The sequence below is a fragment of the Herpailurus yagouaroundi genome, unplaced genomic scaffold, assembly GCF_014898765.1.
Source record: "Herpailurus yagouaroundi ecotype Mexico unplaced genomic scaffold, PumYag 100, whole genome shotgun sequence".
NCBI lineage: Eukaryota > Metazoa > Chordata > Mammalia > Carnivora > Felidae > Herpailurus > Herpailurus yagouaroundi.
The window spans coordinates 40,751,254-40,763,483 of NW_024412391.1; the positions used below are offsets into that span (position 1 = coordinate 40,751,254).

The following is a 12,230-nucleotide window of genomic DNA, read 5'->3' on the forward strand; positions in this document are numbered from 1 at the left end:
ATCCTTCCATGCTTCTTGGAGGAGGGGGCCCTGGCCAAGAGGCCGAACTCTGTGGATACTCAACACAGGCCTCTTCTGGTCCAGCCAGGCAGACAGAGTGGGGCTCCTTCCCACCTGGAACCCCCCCCCCACACACACACACACCCCAGCCACTCCGCCTTTCCCCTTCTCCCTCTGCCTACCCACCGCTGCCCCCAGGACCCAGCTCAGCCCCACCAGCCTGGCTGCCAAGGGCCTTCAATCTAGGCTGGCCCCAACTCCTCTTGCAGGGTCCCAGCCGACAGGGAGCCCATGGAAGCCAAGACTGCACTCCCTCCCCTGCCTCCCAGCAAGGCCTTGGTGGAACTCTCCATCTAGTCGGTGCTTAAACAGAGGTCGGTCAGTATAAACTTGGGCCTGAGTCCACATTTGGCTGGTGTCTGACTGGCAGATGGCGGGACATGGAAGAGAACCTCGCTTACACAGCTGGCCCGGTTTTCTTTCCACCCAGAGCCCAACTTGCACCCACAACCAGGTTGGCTTTTTGCTTTCCAAGCCCTGGATGCACTCCCTGATGTGGAGAGCAAAGCGTTCCCTGGAGAATGCACCTGTGGATCCAGAGGCTCGCATACTCCCTTAGTGGTGGGTGGGGTGGGTGACAAGGAACGAAGCCTGCCTTGTGCCCTGGGCAGGAACAGCCCTGCTTGGAACCAACTTAAACACCCCATCCTGACCGCTGGGAAGCAATCCCCAACGTCCCCCAAGTACAAACTCCAAGTTCAAAAGCAGCTCTGAATGAGAAGGGGGCCAAGATGAGTTATGAGACATCTCCCATGAGGGCCAAGGCCAACACTTAGCCCAAGCAGATGGTAAGCCCCCAAGGCCCCTCTGGCAGCATGTCCCTGACCACCATCCCCGGCCTCACCCTGCCCCTCCGAACTCTGCCCCGGCCACCCCAGGCAACTCTTGGCTCCTGGCCCTGCTGTCCCTGCCCTCAGGCCTCTGCACATGTTGTTCTCCTTACCGGAACACCATTCCCCTCCCCTCCCTGTTAGTCTGGATAACTCATGCATTTGTCCATGTGTTCATTCAACAAAAATTCTGAGGGCCTCTTCTGTGGACTAGGCCCTGGGCTGGATGCCAGAGACAGGCTGTGAACCAGGCAGCCCAGGAAGGCCCCTGTTCTCATGGGGTTTGTGTTCCCAGGGGCTGGGGGATTGGGGGGAGCAGACAATGGACAGGTAATGATGTCCATGAACAAGGGTGCCATTTGGTGGGGAGGCCTTGGAGCAGGCCTGGGTTTATCTCAACCAGGGAGGTCTGGGAAGGCCTCCCTGAAGTCATGGCCTCTGTGTGGTGAGGAGCCCAGAACCAAGTACGAGGGGTTTGCTGGGAAGGGGGAAACTGAGGGAGAATAAGCATGTGCGAGGATGTGTGCCAAGCCAACTGGGAGTCCTGATTACCTCCAGACCTTGGTGAGACTCAAATGTCACTCCTCCAACAAGCCTGCCCCACCCTCTTCATGTCTGGGTGAACTCCAAGCTTCCTGCACATCCCCTGTAGGCCTCCTATCTGCCTGGCTCTCATGGTCAGTCATAGGTGCCATGAAGGCAAGGCCACAGCTGTCCTGCTGAGCCGTGTATTCCCTCCAAGCACCTGCCAAGTCCTCCCTGCATGCTTCTTCTGAATGCAAGGAAGGAAGGTAGGCAGGTGGGGACATGTACACTCAGGGACAGTCCCCGCACCCTTTGAGGGCAGCTCCCTCATTTAGCAAATTCCACTTAGTTGGGAACATTCCAGAACATCAAGCACTGTGCTGCCTCTCTGGGAGAGTCGGCAGCAGGGTCTCTGTCCACACTGTGGGCAGCACTTCGCTGGCTGGCCTTCCAGAGCACACAATGGGGAATGGCCGTGCACAGACAGGAGCAGCTATGTGTGGACTGGTCGGGGTATGGAGAATAAGGTGAGATCCTGCTGTGGAAATGTTATATCACTCTGCTTCTGGTGACAATTCTGCTATGCTGAGAATTAGCATCTTTTAGCTTAAGATAAAACACCTTGATGATTACTTGGTAATCAGACAAATTATATTACTGGACACATTCTAAAATGCCAAGCATGCAGGGGCGCCTGGGTGGCGCAGTCAGTTAAGCGTCCGACTTCAGCCAGGTCACGATCTCGCGGTCCGTGAGTTCGAGCCCCGCGTCAGGCTCTGGGCTGATGGCTCGGAGCCTGGAGCCTGTTTCCGATTCTGTGTCTCCCTCTCTCTCTGCCCCTCCCCCGTTCATGCTCCGTCTCTCTCTGTCCCAAAAATAAATAAAAACATTGAGAAAAAAATTTAAAAAAATAAAAAAATAAATAAAATAAAATGCCAAGCATGCAAAGCCGCCTTCCCTTGGACCCTGTCTAAGGCAAAATCCTCTAAGCTGGTAAAAGATGTTTCATTTGTCCCGAGGTTGGCAGGATGTCTGGGGAGCCAGCGTATTTCCCAGGAAGCTGAACATGGGTGAATGGGGAATGAGTTGCTGTCTTTATAACACCTAAGCTTTAAAAAAAAAAAAAAAAAAGACACTGAAATACATACATCAAAGAACAAGCCCCTTGAATTAAAATTCAGGAACTGGCAAAACCAAGCTGTGATTTTAGAATTTGTTTAATCTCAACTTTTGGGAAGAGAATGGGGGTATCTACTAGGCAGGACTCTTCTGGGGTGCTGGAAGTAATTTTCTTTTGTGATCTGCATGAGAGGTTCATGAGTGTGGGATTTTGCAATAATTCATTGAGCAGAACACGTCTGAGCCGTGCACGTTTTTGACACGTGCACTTTCCTGCATGCATGTTATATTTCAACTAAAAGAAGAAAGAGACGCACCAGTTCTGTAGGTCTGAGGGGAACTCAGAACAAGCTAGTAACTGGGCACACAGAGAGACAAAAGTAAGACGACGGTCTCCTCGAATCGGCCATCTAGCCCCAGCCCTGGCCAGCACCTTGCCAATCCCTCCATCTTAGCGCTGACCACGCCATAGAATGAGGGTTTTCTATCCATCCATCCCTCACAGAGCATTCTGGAGCATAGAGAGTGCATCTATTCCTGTCTGTATCACTTGTGCCTGCACAGAGATGTTCCAGAAAAGTCTGTTGAGTGAGAGAGAAAATGAGAATGAGGGGGGGGTCCATGTGCAAACACTTAAAGCGTGAGGTGGAAAACAAACGGCCAGAGGGAGTGGAAGCAATGTGCCGCTGGGCTGGCTGGAATGTGTGGTAATGGCTGTTGGCAGAGGTGAGGTAACATGGGGTAACATGAGGTAACTGAGACCTGGGCTCAGTCAAGGGGTCAGGGGGTCGATGTGGGTGTGGATGGGAGCCGGGCAGCTACCGCACTCAACTGCTGAGGAGGGGGTGGCCTTAGTTTCGATGCCATTCCAGCAGCTGCTTCCCACGTGGAATGGGACTTCACGACCCTCCCTTCTTTTAGAGGCAAGTGCATACAGGTCATTTCAACTGGTCAGCACTGGACCTGCTAGCCGGTCGCCATTTCCCTTTTCAGAAGACGGGAAATATCAGGGAACACACATGCTTCCTTGCTTGTTTTTTCTGGACACTGAGGAGAGGCCTTGGGAAAAGAAGATATCGCTATTATGAGCACTGACTTACCGAACGCAGTCAGCTTTGCTATCTCCTTCAAACAGGAGTTTTTGTAGGACACAGCCTTGGACAGCTGCCAGAACCCCACAGGGACCCCCCTGCAAAGAAGGACACACATTAGTACCAGTGAGGACTGACCAGGGCAAACCTGGCTGTTCCTCCAGAACCAGCCTGCTCCCACCAGTTCCTGCCCCTCCAACACGGGCCTTTGATGTGCTGAGTACTTCTGCAAAGCACTGAGCCCAGTCACAGACAGGGGGTGACAAAGGCCACGGTGCCCAGCACTGGAAGAAGAGCAAGTCTGCAATGTCTCACGGGAAGAAAACAGGCCTTCACTACCAGTCAGGTGTAAAACCAGGTTCATCACCATAGGTTCCCAGTCACCCAGAGAAATGCTTCCATGTCCACAGGCTGAGGGTGTCAACAGTTTACTCAGCTTCGAGGCCCATCCTAAAGGCCTCCCCCTCCAGGAAGTCTCCCCTGATCACCTCAGTACCCCCTGCAGCAGCCTCTGCTTATGTGAGCAATCTTTTGCCCAGGTGTGGCCTCCCTCAGCACCCATTATGTGTGTCTCTATTGCCCCCCCCCACCCCACGTTAGAGGAAGAAGGCTTCCTGAGGGGTTCATTCCTATAGGCATCAACAAGTACAAGGAATATCAGAGTAGCAGATATGGGTGCCCTTGAGCTGGGGGTGCAAAATGAGCTGAGCTTGGCCACACTAGGGACAAAGGCGAATGGTCTTGGGGTTCTTCCTCGGGCAGTGTGGGGCAGGGGAGCTTCCTGGGATTTGAGAAATGGAACCTTGTTGGGCTGCTGGATTTAGAGTATCTTCTAGCCCTTAAAGTGTGTAACTTGGTAAATGTGTACACACCATGTCCAAATCCTGCTCCCGTCTGCCTACACTTCCCTGTCTTGAAAACACCTCCTCCTCACACACTTCTTCTCGAAGCCTCTCCTTTATTCAGGCTGCTTCCTGCCTCAAGTGTCCTCTCTCCAGCCCTGCTTGCAAAACCATTTCCCAATACTCTGCCTGTGGACCCACTCTGATGCCCCCAACAAACACAGAGCCTCCTTCTGCTCCTCTCAGAGAAGATTCTGGACACTGAAGAGAAGTCTTCATAGAGTAAGGGTCACACTCCCCAGCTCTTGCTCTGCCAGCCACACATGAAATTCCAGCACTGGGTGACAACCTGGCAAACACAGGGCTAGTTGGCACTGAAGAGCTCAGGAAATGCTCGCAGGACTTACCAAACTGGGGGACATCCTGCCCCTGTCTGTGATGGGCCCACAGAAATGTCCCTGGGAAACTTAAAAGCAACCTGCCTTGTTCTGCACGATGCCGTATTTTAACGAGGCTTTGTCATTAAAGGAAAAACTCTGAAGTTTCCATTCCTCATTGAAACAGCAAAAGCTGGAACCAAACAGAAGGACCTTTATGTCCTGTCAAAAGAAGAGAGAGTTTCGTCAATTGTCTTAAAAGCAAACAATAACACACTGCGCGGTCTACAGATTCCCACAGGAGCTGGTCTTGCATTCTAGCAGGGCATCCCGTTTTCCAGCAGGGTTATTTATTTTCTTTTTCTTTTGCAAACTCATTATTATCTGAGAAAAGAGAAAAGTCGATCCTGAGGGCCTCATCTCTGGAACGTCCATAAACCAAACCAGCCTGTGCTGACCTGGGCCCAAGTCTTGGTAGGTTCTTTAGGGGAAACTGAAACAGAAACTTTTAGTTCTAGAAGGGATCTTGGAGGTTCTTGGCTGTATGCGGTAACCACCTGTGGAGTGTTTAACCATCCTGATGCTCAGGCCACAGGTCAGGCCAACTAAATCAGAATGCTTGGGTGTCAGACTCCAGTATCTATGATTTTAAATGCTCTCCAGACAATTCCAATGTGCAGCTACATTTGAGAACTGGTGCTGACAGACAGGCTTAGCAAACTACGTCCCACAGGCCAAACTTGGCCCCACACATGTTCTGTGGATAAAGTTTTACTGAAATACAGTAACACCCATTTGCTTACATACGTTGGCATTTGCTTCTATGCTGGCTTTTACGTTACGATGGCAGAGTTGAGTGGTTGTAACAGAGAGCCAAAAATAAACGATCTGGCCCTTTTTGGAAACAGTTTGCCGGCCCCTGCTCTAACACTCTTACTACAGGGAAGAATCTCCTCTACAACATCACCCACAAGTGGTCCCCCATGAACTCAGCTTGAAACCCAACAACCCAGGGAGGGGTTCCCACCCCCTCCCAAGGCAGCCCCTCCATTTTTCCACAGCTCTGTCTTCCCCAAACTTCTAGATGACACTGATCTCACAGTTCATCTCCCAGAAACCAAAGCCCCACCCTCCAGAGCCCCAGAAAGTGCCAACCCCTCCACCTGACCAGCCCTGGAAGGCAGAGCCTCGCCCTGGACACCCCCTCCTTATGCCAGCTCCCTCCTCTCTCTCCACCATGGTTTTACAGCCAAGGTCTCTGAAGGGCCATCTCATGGGTTCTGTTGCCACCTCTCCAGGTCAGATCTTTCTTATAGATTCAGATTATTTCCTTCTAGAATCGGTTCTCTTTTGCTTTTCATTAAGAAAATCTCAGCGACAGAAGCATTTGTCAACACGTCAGCCCATCAACATGGGCTGGCGGCACACAGGAGAGAAGCCTGGGCGAATTCATCTGTCAGGGTTTGCTTTTCCTTCTTGTGCCAACAACAATCATCCGTGTATTTGAACTGAGTTTTTTGAGAGCCTAGAAACTATAGGGACTTGAGTTTTCTGACTGAAGCCCATGTCTGTTCTCTTAATCACAGAATGACAGCCCCCAGCTAGGCACAGCATGGTCACCAGGTCACAGAGTTAACAGCCTGGAAACCTGGGCGCTATGGATGCCATGTGCCCTGAGCCCTCCTTTTCTCTGGGTGGGCCTTAGTTTTTCCAGCTGCTTTTGGAGATGCTACTGCCGGGTGGTCTGAAGTTAGGGGCCTCTAGGGCCCTTCCCAAAATAGGAGTGTTGTGTTCACAGCAAATAATCACAGCCTCGTGGCTACAGATAGCCAGAGCACTTTTCCCAGGCTTGGGGCCATGTAAAAGTGTCCGACCCCCCAACACACACACCCATGCCCTCCACGGTTGGAAAGAAGGAAAGAAAAGGGAAGAGAGGAAGGGGAAAGGGAAAAAAAAATCTCTAGAAAAATCTTTGACTTTTTTATCTGTGTGCTGAGTAAATAGGGGGTCAGCTGTGTCCCCAGACATTTTAGCTTTTCCTCCTGGATCCTGGCTGAAAAGCCAGTGGGATAGTGTAAGAGCAGCATTCCATCCCACAGGAACCACTGGTCAAGGGGAGGGGTAAGGCCATCTGGCAGCTGAGATGGTGAGGAATCCAGGGCATCCCTGCAGAGGAGGCCGATAAGGCCAGGAACCTGCCCCTTAAGTCCTCTCAAGTCCCTCCAGGAGGCCACTGGTGTGAACCCAGTGGTGCCGAGGAATTGTTAAAACCCTCCTGTCCTTCCCTCACTGCAAGCCCAGCCTAAGCCCAGCATGGGGGACGAGCGCTAAAACAGAGCCGCTCTAATGAGGACAATTCTCCCAGGGCCGTCACAACTCTGGAGTGGCCCACTGCAGATGTGCAGAAGCGGCTCCGGGCCAAAAGAAGCACGAGACCCTGGAATGTTTGAGTGGGAGGAGGCTGTACCCACACTTCTTCCTGGAGAAGACCACACCCCCATTTTCCTGACTCTCAGTTCAGGTTCTTCTACACCACGCCCGAATTTCCACTTGAACAACGACTGAGACATAAGATGGTTGGGGTCAGGGGGATCATAACCACCTCACCCGCACCAGTTCACATCAAAACAGCTTCAATTCACACCACACCAATTCACACCAATTCAAATCAAGACGTATGAACGCGCACTTTCAAGTTGACAACGCACCTTGGCCACTGAGAGGTCGATTGGCTTTGACACTATCTGCAGCTTGAGCATGGATGGGACTGGAGACAGGATGACTTCTTCCCTTACCAATTCATCCTCCACATCCTCTGAAAGAAAACCGGGGCACGTGAGCTCCTTGTTATGACCCATGGGGAACAGAATAAGAAATAACACCAAGGGCATGGATGAGTTTGAAGGAAGGGAGGGCTTCCCCACCCTCCACCTGCCTCTCCCCCTTGGGGCTCCCAGGCCTTCACAAGAAGGAAAAAAGACAGAGTAAGGGCCCTGGTTCCTTGTCGCAGTCCCATGCTGGTCCATGGCACAAGGATGCCAGCGGGCACAAGGTGGTTACTGGTCCACTAGAAAGCTCTACCTGTGGACATGCAGTGAGACAGGAGCCTGGGGCCGAAGCCACGGAGTCAGGCCCAGAAGAGCCTCACTCAGACACATTTCTTACAAAAGGTAGGCATGGCACGCAAACCTGTGCCTGAGGCCAAACATGAAGAGGGCAGAATTAGGGGGGAAAAACGCCACTATTCCCAATAAAATAACAACAGATTATCACTGTCTCAGCTTTCACTTACCAGCCACTTGTGTTTTAACGCCTAGGTCCCATAACAGCCCAGGACAAGGTAATTATTGTCACCCTTACTTGCAGATGCAAAACTGAGGCTTAAAGAAGTGAAATGACTGGCCTGACATCACACAGATGGAAAAGTGACAGAGACACGACAAAACCCAGGCCAGCTCCTGATCGTTCTGTCTTCCTGCCAACCAGACCTCCCTGGACCTCCAGCTGGAAGGGCCACTAAGTCACCTGCCACTCACAGTCATCTTACAGCTGAGGTGACGGAGGCCCAGAGAGGGTCCCAGCATGGGTCTCCCAGCTGGGCCTCCCTCTCAAGATTGTACCCACAGCCGTAGCATTTACCAGAACACTCAGAGGAAGGACCCCAGTGTAAACAATCCAAGGTAATTATGCTGGCAAAACAGAGCAGACCAGTCTCCAGAGAGCCTGTTGAACCATCCCCGCCTCCCATTTTCCTGAGGCTAAATGACTATTTAAAAAGTACACCACACGACATAGAAATCAACATTATCTCCTATAATTCTGTATATCTAGGACTATAGAAATGTCATTGTCCCTGCCCCACTTCTTCTGGAGAGGCTATCCAAAGGCCAACACCCCCAGGACACATGTTTTATATCCCATTCTACAGGCTCCTTTTCTTCCCTTGGGGAGGAACAGGCACAGCAGCACAAGACCAACTCCCAGAGTCCCAGTCCACTGAAAAGGAGACCCTCCCACCCTTAGGCTGAAAACAAAAATTAAAAATAAGCCTGGAATTTAAATGAGAGTCTGAATTTAAATGCAAACTTTTCTTAGTTAGGGTCTCTGAAAAAGCCACCCTGTGACCATGGTCTTATAAAAGCACCCTGAAATAATGACCAGATGTTCACTTAGCAACATGCATGGGTCTTAAAAACAGGGTGCTGGGTAGAGAAGGCAAGAACACAAATAAGATATATATATATATATATATATATATATTCCATCTCAAATCCACACATACACTTACACATTTGTATATACACACACATATATATAACACAATATGATTTACATCATTACAAATATATGCACACAAACACTATGCATTTTGCAAGAATATGCAAGAAAACAGATACCAACTAAATACACGAGAATGACTGCTTGAGGAGAGGAGGATCTTGGGAGGGTGGGGGTGGGGCTAAAAAATGAAGGAAAGGCAGGAGAGAGAGAAGGAGAGAAAGCGAGGGAGGGAAGGAAAGAAGGATGAAGGGAGGAAAGGGAGGGAGGCCAAGGGGAAGCCTTTGCAAAGATCAATACTGAGAATGTTCCCTGAAGGAATAGAGATGTGTGATTAATTCAACCCTGGGCAGCTGAGGCCCAAAACAGAGTAGGGGAGAGTAACCTGAGTGATTCCACCAGGCCCTGAAGGGCTCCTTGCAATCACTCAGGCCAGATTGTTTCCTGGAGGCATAGAAGGGGCAGTATTTAAGCCTATTTGGAGGCTTCTGTTTAGTCTGAGGTTGTCCGGAAGGGAGCCCGGGCCGAAACGTGCCTGCTCGGGGCTCCATGAAGTAAATCTGAGGATGAAAGTTGGGGGCCCAGATTGGGTGGAGCCCCTAAAAGGAGGCAGCCTCCCTTGGCTTCTGCCAGGAGGAAGTTGGCCCCTGTGTAGGGATTTGGTTCAGGACCACATAGCAGGCCTCAGGCCCAGATGTGGTGGGACTGCCATGCAAAGGAAAAACAAAGCAGTCCAGAATGACATGTTGGCCAAGCAGACAAAACCATCTGCAAATGCCAGTGGTTTAAGAATGCTATTTTTAAGGCCCTGGTATAAGTGTCTGGTTGAAAGAAGCAAGGGAGCTTGCTTCCCATACCACTTTATCTACCCTTTGGAGGAAAACGTATATATGTGGTAATATATAATAAAGGTCCATATACCTCTTTTTCCAGGTACCCTAATCAGTATTTCCCGCTGACTACAGATATCTTCTCCTGGAAGTGCCCCACCACCCCAGACTCCAGAATCTCAGCACGGCACCCCTCCAGGCTTCGGTTTTGATAACACACTCCATCTCACCAGTCCTCCTCCAGGGACTCAGTCTGAGACCTTAGCCCTCTCTCCCACATAATGATGATCTAGCCTCCCGATCATTCTGCCTCCAGGATGTCTCATACCTCACCCCCGCCTTTTTCCCCTCCGCTGTTACAGGAATATGTCATTCTTTTTCTATCTGTTCATTAAGCACTTCATTGAGCATCCATGAGGTGCCAGGAATTATGTGGGAGAGTGGAGGTCCAGGATGAGTAAAGCATAACCCCTGCCTTCAAGGAGCACACTGCCTGGGGGCGGCGAGAAGCCCAAACAAATAATGGAACATGAGTTCCACTTAAAATAGGGACAGTGCGAGGGTTTTAAGAGCAGAAGAGAAGAGGTAAATAGCTCTTCCTTAAAGGGTCAGAGAAGCTTTCCATAAGAGCTAAATATTTGAGCAGGGTCTTGAAATACCCAGAGGATTTCACCAGACAGAACAGGGGCCCAATCATATCTTTTCTCGACTATTCCAAGAACTCCCTCCCTGGTCTTCCAACATCCAGGCTCTTACTCCTAAAATCTATCCTCCGCACGTATCCAGAGATAGCCCCAAAGCCACAGCCCTGCACACATTACTGCCCCCACACAGAATTTTCAAGTGCTCTTTACTGGCTAATGATTTATGGTCAAGCTCATTAGCACAGCACTCAAATCATCCCCACTCTTCCACAACTTTGTTCCCAGCCTCATCTCCCCCTGACCCTACAACTTCCCTTCCAGGCCACTCACTTCAAGCCAATCACTCCCTCACCCTGCAGGCCTTGCATGTAAGGTCTGTTGCACATCTCTACTTGGCGAGACCTTGCTCAACCTTCAAAGCCCCGTCTAAATACCACCTCATTATGCAAACCTCTGGAACCCACCACAGAACTCAGCTTATACGTGTCTAGAAGCAGTGATGAACTGCTGATCCTCTGCTTTATATGTTGCTGTCAGAGGATACCTCTCTCCCTTTGTCCCACCCAACCTGGCCCTCCAAGAAAGCAAGCCCACTTTTAATTCACCTCAATCTGCTCAGCCTCATCTATGCCCTGACATATAACTGCTAACAAGTCTGTGGAACTACAGCAAAGGAAAATGAATCAGGGTGGAGAAGAAAATGCCATTCCTCTAACCAAATTTTGTTCCTTTCTCCTCTTCACCCCAAAACTTCTGTCCCTTTCCCTTGGTGACTGCATTCCATGATCTCTTACCTTCTATTTCTTTCTCCTTTTCTAAATCATTAGCTGAGCCACTAGCAAAGAGGGGTCTGCCTCCCTCTGGAAAACACACACACACACACACACACACACACACACACACACACACACACTTCAAACAACTGAGTTCTGAGAGAATTGCTAAAAGCCTTCCTTCCAGTAGAAGCCCTTTGGGTTCTGAAGGCCAGGAAGTGCTTCGTTTTATGTCCAAACAGGAGTGGCTTTCACTGGAAAATCTTCAAGTGGAGTGCTTTACAGAAACGTTTCAGATGCCAGCATTTGCTGGCTCCGGACCTCATTCTGCATCGCCGTGGGCAGAACTGCCCCTTCCCGGGCTGGCCAAGTGATCCCCACCAGCCATTTCTGATGATTAAAACTCGAAGGAATTGTTACCTCTGACGCGAGCTGAGCAGAATAAATAAACCCCTGCCTCATCATTCCTAGAGGCCCCTGCCTTTCAACTTCATCAAAACGAACTGTCAGACTGCACGTCGCACACAAGTAACTTCTAAAGAGAGCGCTGCTTTCTTCCTTCGCTTTAAAAGGAGTGCTTAAAAGGAGAGGAAAGAGGAAAAGTCACTGAACGGCTGTCGTCTGCCAAGATGGCCAAACAGGTAAATCGCTGGCTTTCGGAAGAAGAGCAAATGTCAACGGCACTCAAGCCTCATCCTTTCGTGCCTGGTCACTGGTTCGCCATCGTCCATTCTACTGCTGCTTTGCCAAGCCCTGCAAACACATCGGTCTTTGGGGAGTGGAGAATTACACAAAGGCATACAAAAGATTGCTTCCAAACTAAAGAGTGGGTGGACACGTTCTCTACCTTGATCTGAGACA

General features: G+C 50.4%; 1 protein-coding gene across 3 annotated transcripts in view; it reads right to left on the reverse strand.

Moving 5' to 3' along the window:
* Nucleotides 1-12,230, reverse strand: part of MINDY4 (MINDY lysine 48 deubiquitinase 4) — a 109,733-nt gene that overhangs the window by 46,790 nt on the left and 50,713 nt on the right. For all 3 annotated transcript variants that reach the window (XM_040472327.1, XM_040472328.1, XM_040472329.1), the window contains exons 7-9: nt 7,553-7,659; nt 4,950-5,066; nt 3,635-3,723 (exon numbers count right to left, since the gene is read on the reverse strand). In XM_040472327.1, coding sequence (XP_040328261.1) covers nt 3,635-3,723; nt 4,950-5,066; nt 7,553-7,659 — 313 coding nt within the window. The remainder of the gene's footprint in view (nt 1-3,634; nt 3,724-4,949; nt 5,067-7,552; nt 7,660-12,230) is intronic.